The sequence below is a fragment of the Euleptes europaea genome, chromosome 10 (genome assembly GCF_029931775.1).
Source record: "Euleptes europaea isolate rEulEur1 chromosome 10, rEulEur1.hap1, whole genome shotgun sequence".
Classification (NCBI taxonomy): domain Eukaryota; kingdom Metazoa; phylum Chordata; class Lepidosauria; order Squamata; family Sphaerodactylidae; genus Euleptes; species Euleptes europaea.
In genome coordinates, this window is record NC_079321.1 from 13,859,657 (window position 1) to 13,885,121 (window position 25,465).

At 45.5% G+C, this 25,465-nt stretch overlaps 3 protein-coding genes across 3 annotated transcripts in view; 2 read left to right on the top strand and 1 right to left on the bottom strand.

Moving 5' to 3' along the window:
• The window catches only part of FNDC3A (fibronectin type III domain containing 3A), a 50,353-nt gene extending 37,936 nt beyond the window's left edge, over positions 1-12,417 (top strand). Inside the window, exons 17-25 of the mRNA XM_056856616.1 lie at positions 611-716; positions 802-977; positions 3,156-3,269; positions 4,536-4,685; positions 4,771-5,045; positions 6,021-6,230; positions 7,363-7,529; positions 8,801-8,928; positions 12,095-12,417. Coding sequence (XP_056712594.1) covers positions 611-716; positions 802-977; positions 3,156-3,269; positions 4,536-4,685; positions 4,771-5,045; positions 6,021-6,230; positions 7,363-7,529; positions 8,801-8,928; positions 12,095-12,397 — 1,629 coding nt within the window. The 3' untranslated portion in view covers positions 12,398-12,417. The remainder of the gene's footprint in view (positions 1-610; positions 717-801; positions 978-3,155; positions 3,270-4,535; positions 4,686-4,770; positions 5,046-6,020; positions 6,231-7,362; positions 7,530-8,800; positions 8,929-12,094) is intronic.
• COL4A1 (collagen type IV alpha 1 chain) overlaps positions 1-24,966 on the bottom strand; it is a gene marked incomplete at its 5' end in the record, with an annotated part of 385,843 nt that extends 360,877 nt beyond the window's left edge. Inside the window, one exon of the mRNA XM_056856619.1 lies at positions 24,961-24,966. Coding sequence (XP_056712597.1) covers positions 24,961-24,966 — 6 coding nt within the window. The remainder of the gene's footprint in view (positions 1-24,960) is intronic.
• On the top strand, positions 14,626-19,672 carry MLNR (motilin receptor). The gene is made up of 3 exons (XM_056856374.1): positions 14,626-14,792; positions 17,264-18,057; positions 19,350-19,672. The coding sequence occupies exons 1-3, from the start codon at positions 14,626-14,628 to the stop codon at positions 19,670-19,672; spliced, it is 1,284 nt and encodes a 427-aa protein (XP_056712352.1).
• Positions 24,967-25,465: the final 499 nt, after the last annotated feature.

A 25,465-nucleotide genomic window follows, 5' to 3' on the forward strand; every position in this document is an offset into this window, starting at 1 on the left:
TGATTTGTCACATTGCAGTTCATGAAAAAGAATGGCATGCATGGACTTCTTGCCCTTTATTTATTATCAGTGTGCTATAGGAGTTAATTGTTTGAATATGTACTGAATTTCCTATTGCCATCCATGCTTGCAAGAGGATAGTGACTGAGCAATTCATGGCCTCCCTGTACTTTTCATATGTTGTTATTGTAATGCAAACTAATGTCATTCAACTATTTGCCCCTCACCTTCCCAATCTGTTGTGTGTTCTACTTTATCATTTGGAATTTCCCTTGGGGGCCAGGCACTCATGTGCTCCCCCTCCCCAATCTATTTTGGTTCTGAGGTACTAATGATGATCCTTTTTGTTCATTTGCCAACTCCAGGTTGGAAAATTCCTGGAGATTTGGGGATGGAGCCTGGGGAGGGCAGGGTTTGGGGAAGGGTGGGACCTCTGCAGGGTATAACTCCATAGAGTCCACCCTTCAAAGCAGTCATTTTCTCCAGGGGCACTGATCTCTGTAGCCTGGGAACCACCCACCTGGAGATTGGCAGCCCTAAAAAAGACCAAGATCAAGTCTACAACTATTGGTGTGCTAATGTTTATTATTATTTTTTACTGTTGTTATAGGCATCTGACTCACTGTTGGTGCAAACACTACCCATGTTGCCTGGTCCATGTCAGCCTCCAAGGTTACAGGGCAGACCAAGATCAAGAGAGATTCCACTACGTTGGGGTAATGTTGTTGTTTTAATACCATAAATATTAATTCATTTTAACATATCTAATTAACCCCAATAACTGTTTTTCTCTTGTTTCAGGGCCACCTGCTGTAGATAATGGATCACCAATAATCTCTTACAGTTTGGAAATGTCTCCTACAGAAACCAATGAACCTCAAGAAGTCTACTGTGGCCCTGATGAAGAATTCACAGTCAGCAACCTACTCCCTGGAACAACATATAGCTTTCGACTGAGGGCTGCTAATGCGGCTGGGGTGAGGAAGGAACCCAGGCAAAAGCAGTCAGTTGGCATGCATATGGTCTCACAAATGTACATAAATAAATAAAACTCTTATTTATAACATCATTATTCTCACTAATGTTGCCACATGCCCACTGGAAGAAGGAGATCTTCCACCCCCTTGAGGTGTTGCTCGCCAGCAGTCCAGCCGCCAGCAGAAGAGAATAAAAAAATACATGTTGGCAACCAACAAGACACTGGTGGGGGTGGGGACTGGGTGCAGTCATCAGTGATGGTGTGATGTCATTTCCAGGAAAACCTGGAAGTGACATCAAGCCTCTCTAGGAATCGCCGGGGACTATATAGTAAAACTAAAGAGTTTTGGGCAATTCCTAGAGAGGACTGACATCACTTCTAGGTTTTCCAGAAATGACATCATGTCAGTTCTGATTACTGCCCCCAGCCCCCCTGCTGTTGTCCCCCCAGTCTCCTGCTGGGTGCCAGGCTGGGCATGGCACCCCTAATCCTTGCCTTTCTTCCAAGGATCTCAGGACAGTGAACATGGCTCCCCCCCCCCCCCCAATTTGCAACTGCTTTGTGAGATACCTTAGAGAAGGAGATGATGACTGGCCTAAGGTCAGCCAGTAGACAAACAGGGTATTAAATCTGGTCTTCCCCATTCCACCACTCTGTGCGCTATACCAACATATATTCTTGAAGATTGTTTATTTATTTATTTATTTTTTACTTCATTGATAACCCACCTTTCTATCTGCAATTCAAGACAAATGACAAAATATTAAGAAATAATTTGATCAAGCAGCATAAGCATCTGATAAGCAGTGTAGTAGGATTAGGATTACAGAACTGGAAAACAGTGCAACCAAACAATAAAAAAGAAACCTAAGGCCACAGTTAACTCACAAAACATACCGGTAGGCCTTTTATGCTTGGCTCTGGTTTTAACTTGTTTTAACGATGTATTTGTGTGTTGATGCATGCCACACCCATACTCCACCGGCGGGAGATTTTTGGGGTGGAGCCTGAGGAGGGCGGAGTTTGGGGAGGGACTTCAATGCCATAGAGTTCAATTGCCAAAGCTGCCATTTTTCTCCAGGTGATCTGAACTCTTATCGGCTGGAGATCAGTTGAATTAGCAGGAGATCTCCTGCTACTACCTGGCAGTTGGCAACCCTACATACTTGACACACACCATTTGTTACTGATCTGTTGCCAGTATGGTTGCCCACCTCCAGGTGGTAGCTGTAGATCTCCTGAGATTACAATTGATCTCCAGGTGACAAAAATCTGTTCACCTGGAGAAAATGGCTGCTGTGGCATTATACCCCATTAAAGTCCCTCCCCTCTCCAAAACCCACCCTCCTCAGGCCCAACCTCCAAAATTTCCAGGTATTTCCCAACCTGGAGCTGGCAACCCTGGTTACCAGGATTAGTTGGAGCTTGTTCACTTCTGCTTATCACCTACAAAACCCTTAAAAGCCTTGCATCCACATACCTGCAGGAAAGCCTCTCCTGCTATGCTCCACTGAGAGAGCTTCACTCACCTGAGCAAAGCCTTCTCAAGATGCTACTCTGAAACTTGATTCAAATAAATGCTTTTTAATTGGCTGGAAAGAGGATCAGAGTAGCTATGAAAAACCTTAATGAGCATTGAGGTTTCCACCAACCACTGTTGCTCAGTGTAGTAGACTGTTGGATGGGGATCTAGGGAAGCCAGCCTTCAGGTGGGAACCGGGGATCCCTGGAATTACAGCTCATCTCCAGGCTATAGAGATCAGTTCCCCTGGAAAAAATGAATGCTTGGGAGGGTGGGCTCTATGGCTTTGTATCGCCCACTGAGGTCCTCCCCAGGCTCCATCCCCAAGTCTCAAAAGAGTTTCCCAACCTGGATCTGTCAACTCTAGCCCCCCATCCCCTGCCAGTGACCAGGGAGTACCTGGCAACCCTAGGAGGATCTGAGAGGCCCAGGGTCAAATCCCTACTCTGTCGGTGCTCAGCCTAATCCCTCATAGTCTTGTGATGAAACAGAGGAGGGGATTTATGTTGCCCGGAACTCCTTGGAGAAAAGGTGGGGTGAAAATGTACTAAATAAACAAACAAACCGTAATTGAATAATTCTGGATGCCGGACTTGTGGAATACATGTAGCATTTCCTAGAACAAAATGATAATTATGTCAACTCTTTTATCAGCTTGGCCCCTATTCGGAGAAGTGCCAACACTCCACAGTCCCTGGCCCACCAGACCAATGCAAGCCACCAGAAGTGACCTTCAGATCTGCAACATGCGCAGTCATATTTTGGGAGGTAGGAATTTCACGTTGTTTTCTTTATTTACTGCTTGCCTTTCTAGCTGAGATTCAAGCAGATTACAGTCTTATGGATTTTCTGTCTTTGCATTTAGGATATGTATCCCCAATGGTAATATTGCCTTTAAAAAAAAAACCTGAAGTATAGCCCTAATGTGCAAAAGAGCCCGATTTCACGTGTTCCTTCCCTTTCATAATTCATAGCTAAATATCCCACAGTCTCCTGCTTCCTGATTACTGAGTGATGAGAACAGCACAATAGGCATCTCTGTTTAAAATTATAAAATATTTATTAACACAAGAAATTGCCTGCAGGACCCAGATAACCTTGAGTGAAGAAAACAACTTCTTATCAGTGTTCCTGTTTTGAGCCCTAGTTCCTCTTGATTCTGAGTCCTTCAGAGGAATTGTAGCAAAACTGAGCCCGTTTCCACTGAGTTCTCAATTTCTGAGTTCATTCTGTTGTCTGTGGCATTATTTGTAGTAATGTCAGCATTCTAATTCTAAACTTTTTCATGCTGACCTAGCAAGGCATAGAGCTTATCTACATGATCTTTTCAAATTAAATTCTCAGAGGATTATATTCCTCTGGAATTCGCTCTGAACATTTCTAGACTTCCTTTTCCCGCATAGCCCTTTTATGGCTGGCTTCTTCAGATGTACCATTATACATAATGTGTCTACATTGCTTAGAACTATAAATATGAATGCTTTTTAAAAACATTGTATTTTAATATAAGAAGTAGGGTTGCCAGCCCCCCTCCAGCCACTGGCAGTAGGTAGGGTTGCCGGCTCCAGGATGTGGAACTCCTGGAGATTTGGGGATGGAGCCTGGGGAGGACAGGGACCTCAGTGGGGCATAATGTCACAGAGTCCACCCTCCAAAAGATCAATTTTCTCCAGGGAAACTGATCTCTGTAGTTTAGAGATGAGGTGTAATTCCAGGGGATCCCCGATTCCCACCTGGTGGTTGGCATCCCTAATAACAGGGTTGCATTTTTTTAAGGGATTCACCAAACCTGCACAGTTTTCACTGCATTCTTTCTTCCTTTGAGTCCTTAAGGTGTCACAAGATTCCTATTTGTTTTTGCTATAAACCACCTCAGCTATCTCGCTTGAATTTGCTCCCTTTTGAAACAGACTTCTTGCGAGGAAATGAGACGTGTTGTCCTACAGTGTATAAAGACAGTGTCACTTTAGCAAAGCTGGTTTGGTTTTATTAAATGATGAATTTTAATGCCACCTACTTCTAATGTTTTGAAAGGTTCCCGTTAACAACGGAGCGGACATCACTGAATATCGGTTGCAGTGGGGAACTGCAGAAGGAAGCATGCATATCTGCTACTGTGGGCCGGGACTCAGTTATGAGATGAAAGGCCTCTTGCCAGCAACTTTGTATTATGCCAGGGTTCAGGTAAAGGAAGAGAACAAGATGCTAGCTTTCCAATAACCTCGGATCCCAGGGTTTACATGGCCTTTCTTTCTGTTCTTCATTGCAGGCTGTAAATGTCGCAGGCGCAGGACCTTTTAGTGAGGTGGTGGTCCGTTTAACTCCGTGCTCTGTTCCTGCCATGGTGACTTGCCTCCAAGAAGCTAAGGTGGAAAAACCCCTCTATTCACCTTCCACCTGCCTTGCAATCAGCTGGGAGAAGCCCTGTGACCATGGATCCGAGATAACCGGCTACACCATAGATTACGGGGAAAAGCAGCCCATTATCGTGGGGAAGGTGGCAAGCTATTTCATAGACAATTTGCAGCCAGACACAACTTACAGGTATGATTTGCAAAGCTTACAATGGGGAGCAGTCATTAGGCTTAGGGATGCTGCCACGAATATCTTACACAGTGTTCGAAGGTGTCAATCAGATGCATGCTGATCACCCAGCCCAGGGATTCCCAACCCTTTTGAGCCTGTAGCTGCCTTTGAAATTCTGACATGGCAAGGTGGGCATCGCCACAAGATGGCTGCCACAAAATGGCTGCTCCAGGAGGCAGGGCTATTAACAAAATAGCTTCTGCTGCAGCAGCTTACCTTCAGTCACACAGTGAAGATTCGTGTGCTGTGGAGGTAGCTGCTGCCAAAGCGACATCTTTAAAAATCTGCACAGCCAATCAATTCTCCAATGGCCTATCAGAAGCCCTGCTGAATAGAAGCCCTACCTGGCCCCACCCACATTCTGAAAATACTTGGCAGGCACCAGGAAAGGTGAGCACGCACATTTTTCCTGTGTTTTCCAGATGCAGTTTTAGTGAGAATCCGAAAAATGCGGGCAAAATGTGCAGAAATGTGTGGGGAGAGCGAGGCGACCTCTGACAGTCAGGAAAGGCATGCATAATCAAAATGAGGCACTGGAGCAGTCAGCAGGGGTGACTGCGGGGAAACAGCCCTGCATAAATGGCCTAGGACTTGCTCCATTCACACAAGAGGGTGAAACAGCAATTCTTGTCGAGTCTCTCTTCTTGTTGCAACTCCTGTGTCTTGTGGCATCTTGTTCTGGAGGGTCCCTCGACTCCCAACAGTATCATTTGGGGAGCTCAGGAATTTGCTGTGTTTCCATGAACTCACTTAATGGACTTAACTATAGGAGCTAACCCATTGATTACGCACAGTTATAATTCTCAGTAAGAGTAGTAGTCTATCTCAAGTACAAAAGGCATGTTTCACCCTGTAACATCAAAACATAAAAGATAAAATACAATGTACACTGTGGTACGTCACAAATCTCACTCCCCCCTTTCTGATTGTTAGAATACGAATCCAAGCTTGGAACAGCCTCGGAGCAGGTCCTTTCAGCAACATAGTGAAACTGAAAACGAAGCCCCTCCCTCCTGAGCCCCCTCGTCTAGAATGCTCGGCGTACGGTTCTCAGACTCTCAAGTTGAAGTGGGGAGAGGGGATTGCAAGAACACTTTCAGATTCTACTCAGTACCACCTCCTAATGGACGATAAGACCGGGAGGTGAGTACTCTTCATAGTTAGGTTGCTTCCGCAGGGATGTTTTGCTTCAGATCGGCATTGAACTTGAGCTGGGTTTTTTAAGTATCCACATGACATTGTCTCCTGTCCACTTTCTGGGTTTTCTCCTAATTAGCTCCAATGTTTCCTAAAGCTGGTTTGATACACTCTTTAGGGACAATCACCGTCAAAATGTACTTGCATGCCATGTGGACAGGAAGGGGCCCATTTTTGGTCCCAATGCACATTGGCACCATTTTCCTTGCATCACCCACCCACACAAAGTTGCTAATTGCCTCCCTAACACTGGAAGGGAGAGCTTTTTTGGACTGTTTAAATATCAGTAATTGGTATCGTTCCCATTTGCCCACTTATGGTGAGAGACCTCCAGCCAATTGTAGCCCTTGCCTGATGATGCTCAGCTGATTGATGGGTGGTAACTGGGGCCAAAGGGGGGCAATCATCCTGGGGAGAACATTTAAAAAGAAAAATAGGTCCTGGTCTATTTACATGATATTCTGACCATAATGTTCCTGGTAATTTCTAGAGCTACTCGGAAGTGATAAAGGTAGATCTAGCAATCGCCAAATACTCTATGGGAAGACCCAATAAGAGATGGATGGACTCAATAAAGGAAGCCACAGCCCTCAATTTGCAAGATCTGAACAAGGCTGTCAAAGATAGGACGTTTTGGTGGACTTTCATTCATAGGGTCGCCATGAGTCGGAAGTGACTTTATGGCACTTAACACACACACACACACAAGCTTACTCCACAACACTCCAGCTGGTTGCCAGCAATTGCCTCGCAACCCTAGTCATTGCTTGATCACTATATTGGTATAACATTAGGGTTGCCATCCTCCAGGTATTAGCTGGAGATCTCTTGCTGTTACAACTGATCTCCAGCCAATAGAGATCAGTTCACCTGGAAAAAATGGCAGCTTTGGCAATTGGACTCTATGGCATTGAAGTCCCTCCCCTCCCCAAACCCCACCCACCTCAGGCTCCACCCAAAAAACCTCCCGTCGGTGGCAAAGAGGCACCTAGCAACCCTATATAACCTACTCACAGTACATTTGTTTCAAAGAAATTAGTAGGAAACTGATTAATCAAGACTCTGTTATTGCCTTCAGGATTGTGTCCATATACAGGGGATCCTGTCATACGTACAAAGTACAAAGACTTAGTGAGTCAACATCGTATACGTTTTATATCCAGGCTTGCAATGAGGCTGGGGAAGGTCCTCTTTCCCAAGGGTACATTTTCACCACTACAAAATCTGTCCCACCTGCCTTGAAAAGTAAGGATATGTTTTGATCTTTCAGATTGTGTGCTTAAACCACTGAATGCAGTGCTGTTTGTCTTTCTTGCTTTTGGGGGATATTGCCAAGACGTTTAATGGCTTAGGGAAAGTAAAAGGGCCTGCATGTTTCAGACCACCTGTGATGTATCCTCAGGAGCATTTGTGTTTCACAGGTTCCGCACACCGAGAGACAAATCCATTTCTCATCCTTTTAATTTTACAAAGTATTTCACCAATGTTAGTAAACTGTGCAAGCCTTAAGTTGCTGATTCATTCTTGATTTAAACTGCTGTCTTTTATGTGTTTTTTATCATCATTGTTTTATTTATATCATAGGCAGTCTATTGTTCCGCAAGGCAGAAAGGCAGCTAATAAGTGTTTTAATTAAATAATAAAATGAATAAAATAATTGATTTTGTACTACATGGAAAGAGGCACTGCTAATGCTGAAGAACGACTTCAGTATTATAACAGCAGAGGCACTCTATAATGCCCCTATCATAATGCCAGTGTTTCCAAGTTTGATTTCTGGAAAATTCATATAATATGACAGTGGTTGAGAAGCCAGGGTGCCCATTTTATGTCATCCCCCGCCCCCAACCACTGAGAATTTTTAAAATATAGATTCTGCTTTATATATCAAATCTGAGTAAACATGTATATCGCTCCTCAGGATGGCTATGACATCACAAAATGTCATTTTGTGCTCTTCCTGTAATTTTACATCTCTTCCTTTAATTTTAATGTTAATTCTAATAGGTAATGCTGAAGGCTATGCAGACACAGCAGAAAAACGATAGAGATAACAGTGCATTCTTCTCTTGTTCGATGGTGAAAAATCTTGTGCGTTTGACCTTATGTGTGTTGCTGAAGAGTCACAGCATTGATCTGCCACATTCATAGATTTATGTTCTAGCCTCATTTCTAGTAGCAGCTGCTTCACACAAGCCCGTTTCACACAATCAAAAGCCTTCCCGCTATGCCATCAATATATATGACGCAATGCAAACAACCAGACAAAAATTACATGGTCACTGCCTTTGTGCATCAAAAGCTAAATATTGCCACTGAAATTGTTACTTTCATCATATCTATAAATGAATGAAGATAATAATTTATCCAGATAATAAAAGTGTAATACACACTAGATGTTCAATAATAGGCCTTAACAGTAATTAATCATACCTACTTTGTAACATTTTAGTAAATTTCCCGCTCTAATCAGGAAATGCTACACTAACTAATGCATTCCCTTCATTTTTCTCCAGTGCCGAAAATTGAGAGAATTAATGATCACACTTGCGAAATAACATGGGAGATGCTACAGCCAATGAAAGGGGATCCTATCGTTTACAGTCTTCAGGCTATGATGGGAAAGGACAGCGAATTCAGACAGGTATGTTTTTGGGGGAAAGTTCTGGAATTTCTCTCTTTCCAGCTCTACACGCTGGCCCACATCATTTTTGGCAAGAAACCAATCTTCGTGCCATGTCAGTTTTCTGTTTTTAAAAACATAGCCTAGCTTTCGGTTGGTCTTAATCAAGGGTATTACATGGATTTGGTTTTTAAACCTACCCTCTAGTTTCTCTAGAAAGAATAAACGGCATTGTCAGTGGTTCAATATTTTATTGTTTTCCTCTAGATGCCTCCTAACGTTTGCTTTCCCAAAGAGGGAGAGTCAGACTGATGTAGGCTCCTATATGCCAGCATGGTGTAGTGGTTAAGAGCGGTGGTTTGGAGTGGTGGACTCTAATCTGTAGAACCGGGTTTGACTCCCCACTCCTCCACATGAGCAGTGGACTCTAATCTGGGGAACTGAATTTGTTTCCCCACTCCTCCACATGAAGCCAGCTGGGTGACCTTGGGCTAGTCACAACTCTCTTAGAGCTCTCTTAGCCTCACCTACCTCACAGGGTGCCTGTTGTGGGGAGGGGAAGGAAAGGTGATTGTTAGTCGGTTGATTCTTCCTTAAGTGGTAGAGAAAGTTGGCATATAAGAAACCAACTCTTCTTCTTCTTTCCTTGAGCTGCCTCTCTTTCTGCATCAGGCCCCAGGTGTGACAGCTGCCTGGCTCTCTGTTCCTGCCACCAGTGGCCAAACCACGCCCCCTCCTCTTACCTGAAGGGTGAGGATGGGGCGACCTTGTCAGTGGTACAGTATTTTCGTGTTTTCCGGTAGACCTCCTTTGCAATTTCTGTAGCTCCTGATGATTACTATGTCAGCTATTTTGAGATCAAGTATAGTGTAGTAACAGAGAGCTAGTCTTGTACTAGTAGGTTTGCCAACCTCCAGGTACTTGCTGGAGATCTCCCACTATTACAACTGATAGAGAAAATGGCCACTTTGGCAACTGGACTCTATGGCATTGAAGTCCCTCCCCTCCCCAAACCCCACCCTCCCCAGGCTCCACCCCAAAAACCTCCCGCCAGAGGTGAAGAGGGACCTGGCAACCCTACGTACTAGAGAAGCAGGGGTGTTTATGCATACGTCAACAAAAAAGGTGGGTCAAAAAGAACTGTAAAAAGTTTGGAAATAAAGGCTCTTTTTAGATGTTACGTTTGTGTTTACTGGGAAGTCAGCAACCAATCATAGTAGGGGTGTCTTCTCCCTTCTTTGTATGTATAGAATGTAGATGATGATGTTACAATGGTACAAATAGATAGATTAGATAGATTTATTAAATACAGTCATTTGACAAGCATAACAATGGTACAAATATAGCAATGGTGAAAAGGTCTCTGGCCAGGCTAGGTAGGCCAGCCCATCGGCCAGGTTTTTCTCTGTTTCTCAGTAGCCATTAACTGAGCTATCTATTTATTTTGTAAGCCACCTTGAGGGGACTAGTGTGGTCAAAATCTGGCGTAGAAATTTAAACCGTGTCAGCCCTGGGTTCGGGTTTCCGGGTGTGCGATGTCCTGGGGTCTCACGTGTTCTCTGCCCCAGTTTGTCTGCCTGCAGAATGGCGTTACCGTTGCAGGATTGTTGCGAGGGCCAATGAGCCAAGGGTGGGTGGAGGTTCCTGGGAAGGTTGAGGAAGATGTAGTGGATGTCATAGCTACCTCAAAGTAGAACTAGGGAGAGAAATGTTTCTTCTACCAGTCTGGGGCATTTGAGAGCCAGTGTGGCATAGTTGATGGAATGTTGGACTAAGATCTGAGGAGACCTGGGTTCGAATAGCCATTTCTACTATAGAAGCTCAGTGGGTGTCCTTGGGCCATAGGGTTGCCAGGTCCCTCTTCATCGCCAGCTGGAGGTTTTGGGGGCAGAGCCGGAGGAAAGCGGGGTTTGGGGAGGGGAGGGACTTCAATGCCATAGAGTCCAATTGCCAAAGCAGCCATTTTCTCCAGGTGAACTGATCTCTATCGGCTGGAGATCAGTTGTAATAGCAGGGGATCTCCAGCTAGTAACTGGAGGTTGGTAACCCTACTGAGCCAGTCACATACCCTCAGCCTGATCGGGTTCACAGGGTTGTTGTTATGAGAAAATGGATGTGGGGAGAACCAAGTTCTAAGCAGCTTTGAATCCCAACTGGGGAGAAAAGCAAGATATAAATACAAATGAATGCAAAAAAATGCAAATAAAGTTTGGGTATAAGCCACATCCACTGCCTGAAGCATTAGCTCATTGGGCCTGCCAGGGGAGTATATTAAACACCCTCACTTTCAAATGAATCTTTGGAAGTAAAGACCACAAAATTTTTATGAACCTCTTTAAGGAGATTCTTTTGCCGTCTGGATTGTGCAGCCATTTTAAGCAGTGTTAATTTGTAAGGACTGGTCTCCGGCATTGTTCTTGCTTCTCCTACCCGCCTCAGAGACGACTTCCTCATCCCAAATCTTTCTGTCTCTGGGTTTGAGGCATGAAGCCAAGGGAATATAGCTGAGCAAAGCACCTCTAGTCCATCTCACTCAAAGAATCTGTTGCCCAAACGGTTTAGAATATGCTATAATTTCAGCTTCTACATTATTAAGAATTAGCATAAGGAAACCAAATTACAAAAGGAAAAAAAAGATTATCAGAAGCATCATCTTTATCTTCTGGTCTATTCTTCCAATAACACTCTGAAAATTCGTACATCATTAGGCTTGTAAGCATTATTTCCCACCAGGAAACAGATTTCCTTCCAGGCGGAAAGGAAGTACAACTCGTTTTGTGACTGAGTGATTTTATTATAATCCTAAATTAAATAATAGTTGCCTGTAGTCTCATACAGTCCAGGGTTGTGTCTTCTGTTTCCTAGAATATGTACTTAAATGTTCCTTCCACTGTACAATCACAGTGCAAGCTAATGTTGCAGCCAGGGCATTTATTATAATCTATGGACGTGATATGAAATGAAAAAGAAAGTATTCAGGAAGGTCTTCGTTTGATACAAGTGGGTAACTTCTGTTATTTTACTCTTCCTTCAGTATCTAAAAAAGGCATTTAGGTTTTGGTGGTGGGCAACTTTGATTCCATCAGTCGATTCCGTCATCTAAAATTCTCGAGGTAGTTATCTTGCGTTGAACACCTCTATAAGAAACGGACAGTAATCTCTGCTTATTTTGTGTGTCTCTTGGTAGATTTATAAAGGTCCTGATTGGTCGTTCCGTTATTCAGGCCTCCAACTGAACTGTGAATTTCGTTTTCGGGTGTGTGCCATTCGACGGGTCAGAGATTCTGCCGGTCACCGTGATCTCATCGGTCCTTGCAGTGCCACCGTGTCATTCATCCTTCAAAAGACAGAATCGACAATTGGCAAGGACACTGTGGAAACCACACAATGGACACTTAGTGATGAACAGTGTGCCACCGTCATCCTTCTTCTCTTCGCTGTCTTTTCCATTTTAGTTACCTTTATAATTCAGTACTTTGTAATAAAATGAGATAACTGGTTTGCTTTTCTCAGCTGCTTGTGACCTTTTTACATTGATCAGAAACTTAAAAAATTGTTTTAATTTGCTTTTCCAAAATCTGGATTTTAGCACAACTGAAAATGCTGTCAGGTAGAGGCATTTGCATTTAACCATGTAAGCCACTGGAGAGTTTTGTTGTTGTTGTTGTTGTTTTTGAAAAAGGCAATATATTCCTTTTTAAAAGTTAATGAAATATAATTTTTAGAGCAGCAAATGTTGGTATAATCATAGCTACATTTCATACTTAACTTCCATGAAGCGGAATGGAAGGGACTGTGAAATATGTGCCCAAGGGTGCATAAAATGCATGTCTGAAGCAGTGAAAATGATCTCCCACTGTGCTTCTATGTCCTTATCATGATTTAACAAGATTAGAGAATCTTTCCTCAAGCAGCAAACAATAAAATTGGGTGGAACTAATTGGATAAACTGAGTTTAATAGAGCAATGTGACACTTGAGAAGAAACGACAAATTTTGCCCTCACCTCAGCTGGTTTTATCTCTATACCTTCTCAGTAATAAGAGGAGTCTACTTACATAGACATGCATCTCTTTATAGAAATGTAGATTTCCTTGAAGGGCCATAGAGTTGGGATACTAATCTATCAACCAGTCATATATTGCTGATCACCAGCGATCAGGTTACCTCTGCTTGGGCTATCCCTGAAGTTCTGCGACAAGCACCAAGAAGATTTGTTTAGCTTATTAAATATGAGCAATGTAAATTTCATTTTCATATGTTTGCTTAACATCTTTGTTATAACTAATGATGAACAGCAATTTCATGGATTAGCCTTCTCTTCTCGTAATTCAGTACTTTCTGTCCTAGTGTTTTAAATGCATGACCAACATTTGAGTAGATCTGACCAATCAGCTGACCAAATAGGTGTTGAGCATCCAAAGGACCAATCCTAGAAGAGCATCACTGATTGTTGTCCTTGCCCTGTGACTATTGGCCATTCTCATCAAATTCTAGTGTTACTATTTTTCTTCTTCCTAGGTCACAGAATTTAAAAAAAATCACATCTCAGTTTTTAGCAGAAAACTTGCTGTTTCTTGATTAATGTTTACCGTGAAGTCTTTTTGGATACAAGATCAAATTGTTGACTGCATAACATTAATATTGCATTAAAAGTATAATCTGTCCATGGTTCGTGAGCTTGCAACGCAGCTCTAAATTCTTGAGCAGCTGTCTTGGACATTACAAAGTCTCCTCACTGACCATGTTGCTGGATATCATGACTTCCAAATGGCACCATATATACAAGGAACTCTCAAAAGCCGTCTGATCACACAGTGTGTTACGGGCTTTGTAACTTGCTTTTTGAAAATTTATTTCCATTATGAAAGAATGATGATTTTGTCAAATTGTTAGAATGTGAAGGGCATTATGCATTTCTCTTCTCTCTCTCTCTCTCTCTCTTTTGTGTTGGTATTTTGTACATATTCCTGTGTCTAGTTACATGTGGCATAGTTTAGTGTTGTGAGTTGGAAAGAAAATGGATGCTGCGAGAACTCCAAATGGAAAAGATGATCTTATTTTTTCATCCGGGTGCATGTATATTTGAGCAGAGCAATCCTGTGGGGTTCCTGCATTGCGGCAACTGGCCGCGGCGTAAGTGTGGCACCTCTAGTCCACTCCCTAAAGGGTTTAGTTACGTGGCGGCCAGCAGGAAAAAGAGTAACTTGCTTTCAGTGGGGAGGAGGCTTGGCTGCAGCAGGGGAGGGAGGTGATTGTTCGTGCCCTTAGCATCCTGAGTTCCTTGGGGCCTCAATGGCATGGCTGCTGCAGTGAGGGAGCAACTTGGAAAGCTTTAAGAGGGGAGTGGACATGTCCATGGAAAAGAGGGGTTTTCATGGCTACTAGTAAAAATGGATACTAGTCACTATGCATACCTGTCCTCTCCAGGATCAGAGGAGCATGCCTATTATATTAGGTGCTGTGGAACACAGGCAGGACCATGCTGCTGCAGTCGTCTTGTTTGTGGGCTTCCTAGAGGCACCTGGTTGGCCACTGTGTGAACAGACTGCTGGACTTGATGGGCCTTGATCTGATCCAGCATGGCCTTTCTTATGTTGTTTTTTTTTCGCTCAATGGGTGCCTATGGGCTGCACTGCGGTTTTTGTGGGCACAACTTTGAGCCTCTGTCAGGGTGTTCCCAGGCTGAAAGTGCTTAGGGAGTGGGCTAGCTCTGGCCATGGCCCACTATCCACCCATGACGATGCTGGTACAGAGGCCCGCACTTGAGTTGCACTGGTGCGCAGCCACAGCAGAGCTGCGCCAGCACCTGAAAGCGGGCAGCGGCACCGGGGTCCTTTGCCAGTGTAACTGGCCCTTCTGCCGGCATATCTCAGACATGCCAGTGTAAGGGTCAATTGGCTCCCTGAGTGAATTCTTCCCCCACCTTAGGATTGCACTGTTTGTCATTGCAAGAATGTGTAGATGCATCCCAAAATGTGTCAGTTTGGCAGTGTGGATGGCACTGTATGGTAGTCCAGAAGTTTCTATGTGGTTGCATGTCGAAAATAACAAGAATAGCGACTGCAGTTAACCTTTATTGTCTTATTTTCCATGATAAAATGCAAATGAACTATTTTTATAGTAAATAGAATGATGTTTTCTTCACTAGAGTTTCACTTCAGGTTATTGCTTTGTAAACAAATTTTACTGTAAACTTATTCTAATCCAGATCCTACATTTCAGAACCCCCTACATTTTTAGAATGTTACATAACCTATACATATCACTTCAAAACTGTATGACCTCATATAGGCAAAGCTGTCCAACCACACAGGACATATACATAAACTATGTAGAGAAGACTCTTTAAGATCTGTGGATAATAAAATATTTTTCCCAATAGTTTTTCATTTGGTGTTTCAATTATTGACCAATGTCTAGCATTTTCCTGGGCCGGTGATGTTATTATTTGATGAAACTTCTGAATGTATAAAGTAGCATTCTAACCCTGCACTTTGGTAATGCTAGTATCATAGATGGTTGCATTCAGACATTGTGAAACCCCTCTGTGAGTGGCAACAGTGACTTGTTCCCTGTGCTTGCGTATGCCTTCCCTTGCGCACGCCTTCCCGCCTTCTCTTGCTTGCGCAGTGCAAATAAAAGCTTGTTAGTTCTGGAAGCCTTTGGTTAAACTCCATTGTGCTGTGATGTCCCCAATGCAGGTGCCTGAGCCAGCGTGGTGTAGTGGTTAAAAGCAGTGGTTTGGAGCGGTAGACTCTGATCTGGAGAACTGGGTTTGATTCCCCACTCCTCCACATGAGTGGTGGACACTAATCTGGTGAACTGGGTTTGATTCCCCACTCCTCCACATGAACGACAGAGGCTAGTCTGGTGAACTGGGTTGGTTTCTCCACTCCTCCACATGAAGCCAGCTGGGTGACCTTCAGCTAGTCACAGTTCTATTAAGAGCTCTCTCAGCCCCACCTACCTCACAGGGTGTCTGTTGTGGGAGGGGAAGGGAAGGTGATTGTAAGCCAGTTTGATTCTGCCTTAAGTGGTAGAGAAAGTTGGCATATAAAAACCAACTCTTCTTCCCACAACCTGGTTTCTAAACCAGGATTAAATCTCTCTAAAGAAAAAAGAACATTATTCCTCTCGCCCCTCCATGTTTCAAACTGCGTAATCCGCTTTGGGTCTCAGCAGCAAAGGAGGATTATGGTCGTTTATGCATGGGTACTTTCACTCACATTTGCCCCCGGTCTGTCTGTTGTTCCTTGGAGTTATGCATGAGTTTTCCCTCCATTAGAGATGACCTCACTGCCAGACCTCACAAATCCTGGGACGCAGTTCCTCTGGTAACCCAATTCTTCCATCTCCTCTGAGCTCAGCCCAGGTGAAATCCCCATGCATAAGGCAAAGCATAGGGCACGGAAGCATGGTTGTTCTCACAGAAAGAACTATAGCTAATTACAAAGCAGCGTGTAAAGAGGCAGGCAGGGATTCAAATGCTTCCTGCTTCCTGTTTCCTTGGAGCTCTTTCTGAGCAGAAGAAAGGATTTTAGAAATGATGCTTGGATTTCTCCCCCCACTTTTCAGATTGCTCGTTTTTTGTTCTTAAAATGCTTTTTTATGCAGCAATTGGATTTTGGGGGGGAATTTCCTCTCACAGTAAGCACTACAAAATAAACCAATTACAAAGTATCATTTAAAGGGGCAGGGACTTGATTTGAGCTTGGAGACTGGTGGCGCATAGATTCCCTCCAGGAAAGTGTGGGTCCATTGAGCAACGAGCCTCAAGTAAAACTCCCATGCATAAATGACCTATAAATGAAATAAATAAAATAAATAGGAACTCTTTTTCTCTTCATCTCCTGCTCTCCACCCGCCCCATGAGCCAGTATTGGGGAGGGGGATGTCCATTGAATGAGGGTTCCTAGATACATTTCACACCAGAGAACACATTTGCTGCTGTAAGGACATTAAACATGCTCATTCTACTTGCTTCACCATAATTCCCACTTGTTGCTAAGGTGCAAAAATATAAGCAGCTTAGGAGTGGATGTGAAAGCAATGATGCCCCATTGGCTGCTCAGTTAGGAGGAGTGGTCTTTTAGTGGCTGTGAGTCTCTATCCATCAAGGGTTGGAGTGTGGACACTTCATTTCCCCGCCCAGGGAGTCATTTGTGGTTAAAAGATAGGCTGCATCTAGGAGCCTGCCAAAGGCTGCGAACACAAGGATTGAGAACGGCTGAGGGACCGCGAGAGCCGCAGGAGAGCTGGAATGTAGCACCCACTCCTTGGGAGCGAGCATACCTTTCCGTCTTGCTTGCGATGCCTTTGGCTGCTCTGTGACGGCCACGCCGGGGGCTGGCCAGTGCCGCCAGCAGAATGAACCGCAGCAACGCCAGCAGCCTCGAGGCACGCCGAGAACCAGGCGCAGATTGGCCAACGCGTCCTCCATGCAACGAGTACCTTTGCCCGTTGCTGCCCCTGCATACCCTGATCCCCGTGACTGCCGTGTGCCTGGCATTGCTGGTGCTCGGCGTGGCGGGCAACGTTCTGACCGTGATGGTGATGGGCCGCTGCCAAGAGCTCCGCAATACCACCAGCCTCTACCTGGGCAGCCTGGCTGTCTCCGACCTATTGCTGCTGCTGCTTGGACTGCCCCTTGACTTGTACCGCCTGTGGCGCTCGCAGCAGTGGGTGCTGGGCTCAGTGATGTGCAGCGTGTGGCACTGGTCGAGCGAGGCGTGCGCCTACTGCTCCGTCCTGCACCTGACGGCGCTCACGGCCGAGCGCTACCTCGCCATCTGCTTCCCGCTGCGGGCCAAAGTGCTGGTGACCCGGTGCCGGGTCAAGGCCCTGCTGGCGGTGCTCTGGGGGGTGGCGCTGCTTTCTGCGGCACCTTTCCTCTTCCTGGTGGGCGTCCGGCAGGCTGGCAACATCTCCGGGGGCCACAGCTTCAGCCGCGAGTGTGGCCCCACGGCGCACGCCCACCAGTCGGGATGGCTGGGCATCATGCTCTGGGTCACTACCAGCTACTTTGTGCTGCCTTTCCTCTGCCTCTATGTCCTCTATAGCTTCATTATCAGGGAGCTTCTGCATGGCAAGAAGACGCACCTCGGTGGAGGGTCACATCGGAGCCACCAGCAAACTGTGCGCATGCTGAGTGAGTAAGCCTATGGCATGTGGCCATCGGGGGGAGAGGGGGAAAGGTACTATCTTGGAAAAGACCCATGGAGTGAAAGTAATGTCATTTCCCTCTACATCCTGGAATAGGTACATTTTATTCTCAGTTCGTGTAGTTACCGGTAGGATATGTGTTTGTAGAAGCTGGGAGATGTCAAAATGCAAATATATTAATCTAACACTTTATGCCATTGCATTGAGATCTGGGTTCAGATCTGCACAACAGGGTCCAACCAGATAAGGCCAAATGTACAAATAATAAAGGCATGTATGCAGAAAGAGTAACACAACAATTTCTGTCACAACATATGAAAAGTGTGAGAGTGAAGGATGGAACATAAAAGCAACTCGAATGTAGCAAAGTGTCCCAACTTATTTAAATCAAGATTATCTCACCATTTATGAAAGTCATTTATGATAGCCAGTTTATATAACAACGAATTTGAATCATCCACCTGCAGTGTCCCATCGATGTAATTTTGCTTAGTTTTATTCATTCTTCAGAAGTCTAGTGCTTCATAAGAACATAAGGAAAGCTCTGCTGGATCAGATCAAGGCCCATCAAGTCCAGCCGTCTGTTCAAACAGTGGCCAACCAGGTGCCTCTAGGAAGCCCACAAACAAGACGGCTGCAGCAGCATTGTCCTGCCTGTGTTCCACAGCACCTAATATAATAGGCATGCTCCTCTGAGACTGGAGAAGATAGGTATGCCTCATGCCTAGTATCCATTTTGACCAGTAGCCATGGATAGCCCCATCCTCCATAAACATGTTGACTCCCCTCTTAAAGCCTTCCAATTTGGCAGCCATCACCACATCCTGGGGCAGGGAGTTCCACAATTTAACTATCTCCTTTTTCCTGCACTGGAACGTGCATTATGTTGCGTGTGACATGAGCCAGGCTGCGGGTGCTTGACCCAACTCTCAGTCACTTGTTCACATGGGGACAAACCTTTAAAAACTGCTCTGTAGCTTTGTGCTGCTCCAAACTCAGTAACGGGCATTAAGGAGCTTCAGGCTTTCCTGCCACTCTGTTTTCACCAGCAGAAACAGCCACGGGAAGACCTGTTTGACCCTTCCTTGAGCTCTGTGTGCCCTGGACTGGATCCGGTGCAAAGAGCTTCTCCTGAGGGGAAGAAAGCGATTTTGCTAGTGGAAGGGACACACATAACCCAGCGCGATATATCTCAACAGCCCCACAACGACCACAGCTAACTCTCCCATGACAGAAACCGATCAAGTAATTTTCTTTCCTGTTTTCCCCCCTTCGCAGTTGTGCTGGTTCTAGCTTTCGTGATTTGCTGGTTGCCCTTCCACATCGGCAGAATCATATACATCAATTCTCGGGATACCAGGATGATGCATTTCTCTCAATATTTCAATATTTGTGCGCTGCAGCTTTTCTACTTGAGCGCTTCTATCAACCCTGTCCTTTACAACCTCATCTCCAAGAAGTACAGGGCAGCAGCGTACAAGCTACTGATGACCAAAAGAGCTGGAGAAAGGGCTTCTAGTGTTATCAGAGAAACTACTGGCTACACCAAGACTACTGGCTACACCAATAGCATAAAAAATGGGAATGTTGCCCATTTGTGAGATGTTTTTCCAGGGCTTTCACTGATACCGTTTTTAGCGGGTTTGACAGATTAAGGGCAGTTAATGTTTAGCCTTCCAGTTTTTAAAGAATTGAAATTAATCAGTCTGTTATCATATAGGGTTGCCAGGCCCCCCCCTGGCCACCAGCAGGGAATGGGGTGGGGGCTAGGTTTGCCAGCTGCAGATTGGGAAATTCTTGGAGATTTGGGGGTGGAGGACCTCAGTGGGGTAAAATGTCATAGAGTCCACCCTCCAAAGCATCAATTTTCTCGAGGAGAACTGACCTCTGTAGTTGTAATTCTGGGGGATCTCCAGGTCCCACCTGGAGGCTGGCATCCTTAGTTCTCAAGGTCTGTCTTTGTGGAGCTTTATCTTCTGAACAATTCATGCATCTAACTTGTGTTACCACACATCAGAATGATTCAGTATCCATTTTGTTTCAGTCATGGTATAGGCAAAACATTTAGATTTGTAACAACATTAATTTCAGCCACTTAAGTGTGGGCCACAACAGATTGCTCTTAATCGACTCTGCAGATTTTCAAGTGCTCCAGCGTGACAAGAAAAAAGGCAGGCGGCAACACAAATATTTTCCAGAGATAGAGGGCTTGTTCCGAAGGGTGCTGGGAACAGGCCGTTTACTTTTCCACGCTGCCCATCTTTGTATCAAGTTTCTGTTATCGCAGGGGGAAACCTCAGTTTGAACCAATCTGTACATGGTTAAAGATGGTGAGGGGTCTGGAGACCAAGTCCTTTGAGGAAAGGTTGAAGGAGCTGAGTATGTTTAGCCTGAAGAGGAGAAGACTGAGAGATGATATGATAACCATCTTCAAGTACTTGAAGGGCTGTCATATAGAAGATGGTGCCGAGTTGTTTTCTGTTGCCCCAGAAGGTTGGATCAGAACCAATGGGTTGAAATTAAATCAAAAGAGTTTCCGTCTAGACATTAGGAAGAATTTTCTAACTGAGTGGTTCCTCAGTGAAACAGGCTTCCTCGGGAGGTGCCCGTCTCTGAGATAGCTATGTACTACAGGCCATTTCAGAAAAGGCTTTTCTTTGAGCAGAATACACAGGTCTGCCAAAAGTCTCCACAGACCCCTAGACAGTAATCACTACTGCCCCTCCTGTCACATGATCCAGAGCCAACCCAAACACAAGAGGAAATAAATCCACATAAACCACCTACGGGCACGGGTATCCAGAGTTACAAGGGATCTTGGGGCTTTTGTCTCCTTATTAGGGTTGCCAGCTCTGGGCTGAGAAATACCTGGAGATTTGGGGGGTAAAGTCTGGGGAGGGTGGGTTTTGAGGAGGGGAGGGACCTCAGCAGGGGATAATGCCATAGAGTCTACCCTCCAAAGCCATTTATTTTCTCCAGGGGAACTGATCTTGGTCACCTGAAGATTAGGTGTAATAGCAGGAGATCTTCAGGCCCCACCTGGAGGTTGGCAACCCTCTCCCACTATATATATATATATATATATATATATATATATATATATATATATATATATATATATATATATATATATATTTCTGTGCATATTTAAATTGTGCATATTTAAAATGAAGAATTGCGGTATTTTCTGCACCAGCTTATCCCTAATTCTCTGAGGAATATATATATATATTTAGCCTAAAGGACAATTCCTCAGAGAATGATACATATAGAAATTTTGAGCTTTAGCAGAGGGGTTTAATTTTTAAATCTAAAGAGAAAACAATATAATGAAAGCCCAATTCTGACGTATTCTTAAAAACTGAGAATGGGAGGAATGATATTGCAATTTAATCCAGAACAGAGTGAACCAACAGAGGTTTTTATTTTCATTCATAGTTTTGCTTCATAGCATTTTATAGATGATAACTTCCATGAACTTTGTTCCAGCACAGAATATCAAAGACCATTCGCTCGACTGTAACTGGAATAACAGAAGTTTGTTCCACTGTCACAAAGCTAAAGGTTGGTCTAGCTCAAAAAATATGCTACTCACACCCAGATTTATTTGCTAGATTCCAGTCCAGTAGTGCCTTACAGATCAATAAGATTTTGGGGGTATAAGCTCTCGAGAGTCAAAGCTCCCTTCATCAGAAAAATGTCCTGCATTGTCCAGGGGGTTGGACTAGATGATCCTGGTGGTCCCTTCCAACTCTATGATTCTATGGTATCTTATTAAGGGAGCCTTGACTCTCAAGAGCTTATACCCTAAAAATGTTGACGGTCTCTAAGATGCTACTGGTTTGTTTCCTATGATAATGACTTTTAGCAACTAAACAAAACAGGCAAGTTCATTAGTTGAACTATTTAATAATGCAAGATGGAGTAAACACTGTGAATACAGCATCAAATCCAATGGCACTCTTGCACACTGGTGGGGGGGGGGGAACGGTGAGAAGCAAAGCAACACTTTCTTTACTTGCCCATCCAGATGATGAATATGATTTCCCATTTTGAAAGAATGTTTTGTTGTGAGCAAAAAGTAAACAAGAAAGAACAAAGAAAAATTATTAGTTCAAGTTGTATGACAAGATTGTTATTTTCAACTGTAAATAAATCATTGTAAAAATATTTGAAGTGTGCGTTTTTTTCTAACCATTTTATATGCCATCCTACATAGAGGTACACCTAAATCCATTGAAGTCAATGGGTTTAGAAGGGTGTAATTCTATTTAGGATTGTACTGCTAGGTACCTCAGGCTGGCTAGTATAACTCTAGTTGGAGCTGCACCCTTTAATTAGGGTTGCCAGCTCTGGGTTGGGAAATACCTGGAGGGTTTTTTTGGGGGTGGAGCCTGGGGAAGGTAGGGTTTGGGGAGGGACCTCATTGGTATTAATGCTTTCCAGTCCACCCTCCAAAGTACCCGTTTTTTCCAGGGGAACTGATCTCTGTCGTCTGGGGATCAGTTGCAATAGCAGGAGATCTCCAGGCAGCACCTGGAGGTTGGCAACCCTATCTTTAATGCTACATAGTTTCAAGTGGCAGTCATGTTGGTCAGCAGTAGAACTGCTAGATCTGAGTCCAGTAGCACCTGTGAGAGTCCCAATCCCCTGTGCTACTTCGCCAAATCACTTGCTCAGACTTGATGCAGAAACAAAGGATTTATTGAAGGCTTCAGAAGATATGAGCAGACACGGATTCAAAGTTACAAGTGAACTAGCTTATCAGGGTTACAGTATATATCTACTACAGGGCAAAAGGTTCACACTCCTGTTGTGAGAAACTGCAAGACAGATTGGTGCAATACAAAACATCAAACAGTCCCAAGGAGACAGTGAGGGCTATCAGCACTTCAAGGCCGGACTCGGCCTGAGGGAGTGGAGGCAGGAAGCGCAGCAGGGGAGGGAGAGCTGGCACCTGGGCAAGATAGATGGGACGTGAGACCCAGGAAGGCACGGGGAGGTGTGAACTGTTCCTTACGAGTTCAAAGGGGTGGGAATGAGGAGCCTGGAGCAGTCAGAAACACATGGCCCTCACATTCTGCCCCCCTTAAGGCCCCCCTCCCGCGAGGTCGGGAGGCCGAGGCTTATCAGGATAAGCGCAATGAAACTCCTGAACGAGGCGAGGGGCCGCCATGTGGGGGGCTGCAACCCATTCATCGTGCGTGGGACCCAGATGTTTCCATCGGACAAAGTAGAACAGTTTTCCCTTTTTCCACTTGCTGTCTAAGACCTTGGACACTTCCAAGTGTGTATCCCCTCCCACAACTGTCGGCAGCTCAGGTTTGGGTGGGGGATGGAATTGAGGAGCGGCTACGTAGGGTTTGAGTAGACTAATATGGAAGACGGGGTGGACGCCCCGCAAAGTCTTCGGAAGGTCCAATTCCACCGTGACCTCGTTGATCACCCGGGATATGGGGAAGGGACCCACGTAACGATCGTTGAGTTTTTTGCAAGGTCGGAGAGAGCGCAGGTTTTTGGTGGAGAGATAAACCTGTTCTCCCACCTTGAGTTCCCATCCCGGGGAGCGATGCTTGTCTGCTTGCTCTTTGTATTTACGCTTGGCCCGTTCAAGGTTCTTTTGTAACCAGGGCCAAGAGGACCGGACTACTTGTACCCACTCCTGAACTTCGGGTACCGCCTCGAGTTCAGGGGTGACGGGAGTGGAGCCGAAGGGGCCAAAGTCTGTCCCGTATACCACCTGGAAAGGGCTAAACCCCGTTGAGGAATGGGGAGCATTGTTATACGCATACTCAGCAAAAGGCAGCAGGTCAACCCAATCGTCTTGGTGATAATTGACATAACACCTGAGGTAACATTCAACCACTGCATTCACTCGTTCGGTTTGCCCATCGGTCTGCGGGTGGTAGGCCGAAGAGAGTCCTTGCTCTTCCACCCCCATCAATCTTAGGAAGGCCCGCCAGAATTTGGCAACAAACTGAACCCCCCTGTCGGAGAGAACCTTCCTGGGGACCGAGTGAAGCCTGAGGACATGGGTGATAAACAACCTGGCCAGTCCCTGGGCCGAGGGGAGCCCGGCACAGGGCACAAAGTGGACCTGTTTGGAGAACAGGTCCGTGATTACCCAGAGTACCGTCTTGCCCCGGCTGGGAGGCAGATCGGTGATAAAGTCCATGGCTATCACCTCCCAGGGTCGGGAGGGGACTTCCAAGGGTTTCAAAAGCCCGGGAGGCTTTCCCATTCTTTTCTTGGCCGTGGCGCAGGTGGGGCAGCTGCGCACGTACAGTTCCACGTCGGCTCTCATGCTAGGCCACCAAAATTGCCGTCTTACAAGGTGTAGGGTTTTTACGAAGCCAAAGTGACCCGCAAGTTTGGCGCCGTGGACTAATTCCAGCACCTCCTTGCGGAGAGGCGCCGGGACATAAAGTTTTCCCCCTAGTGTCCACCAGGAACCCTGCTGCTCCATGCCGGAAGGGAGAGCCTGCTGCTCCGCCTCCTGTAAGGAAGCGTCCCGGAGGCGCTGCTGAAACGCCTCCGGGATTCCCTTGAGCAAGGGATCGCCGGGCGAGCGAGCTTGCGATCTAGTGGTGACGGCCAGTCCCTGGACTTCCCCTCGTTGTTCGGGGGTAAACAGGGAGTCCACCGGACGGTCAAAATCATTGCGGTACTGGGGCAGTCGGGACAGAGCATCGGCCAGGGCATTCTCTTTACCGGGAACATGTTTGAGTGTGAACCGGAATTTGGCAAAAAACTGAGCCCAACGAATTTGTTTCGCGTTGAGCTTTCGGGCTCCTTTGAGAGCCTCCAAATTCTTGTGATCGGTCCACACCTCAAATGGACTCTCTGCCCCCTCCAGGAAGTGCCTCCAAATGGTGAGAGCATGCTTGACTGCGGCCGCCTCCTTCTCCCAAATGGCCCAGTTAATCTCGGACTGGGAAAACTTCTTAGAGAAGTAGGCGCACGGCCGTAAGGCGCCGCCGCCTTCCCGTTGCAGCAGCGCCCCTCCCATAGCTACATCCGAGGCGTCCACCTGGACTACAAAAGGTTTGTTGCAGTCCGGGTGGGCCAGGACCGGTTCGGATGAAAAGAGCAGTTTTAAATTATCAAAGGCCTGCTGACAAGGAGGAGACCACTGCAAACGGGCGGAAGGCAGAGCGGCGTTTGCCCCTTTTCCCTTGGTGCGCAAGAGGGAAGTGAGGGGAAGGGCCACCTGGGCGAAGTTGGGGATAAAGTTGCGGTAGAAATTGGCAAACCCCAGAAATTGCTGTAACTGTCGGCGTGTAGAGGGGGGTTCCCAATCCTTAACCGCCCGAACCTTGTCGGGGTCCATCTCCAGACCGTGGTGAGAGATGACATACCCCAAGAATGTTATGGAAGGTTGGTGAAATTCACAC

Coding starts and splice junctions, on each gene's coding strand:
- MLNR (XM_056856374.1), top strand. CDS start 14,626: ATGGCCCACTATCCACCCATGACGATGCTGGTACAGAGGCCCGCACTT. Junction 14,793..17,263: donor CATATCTCAGACATGCCAGT/GTAAGGGTCAAT, acceptor GGGGCTGGCCAG/TGCCGCCAGCAGAATGAACC. Junction 18,058..19,349: donor GCAAACTGTGCGCATGCTGA/GTGAGTAAGCCT, acceptor CCCCCTTCGCAG/TTGTGCTGGTTCTAGCTTTC.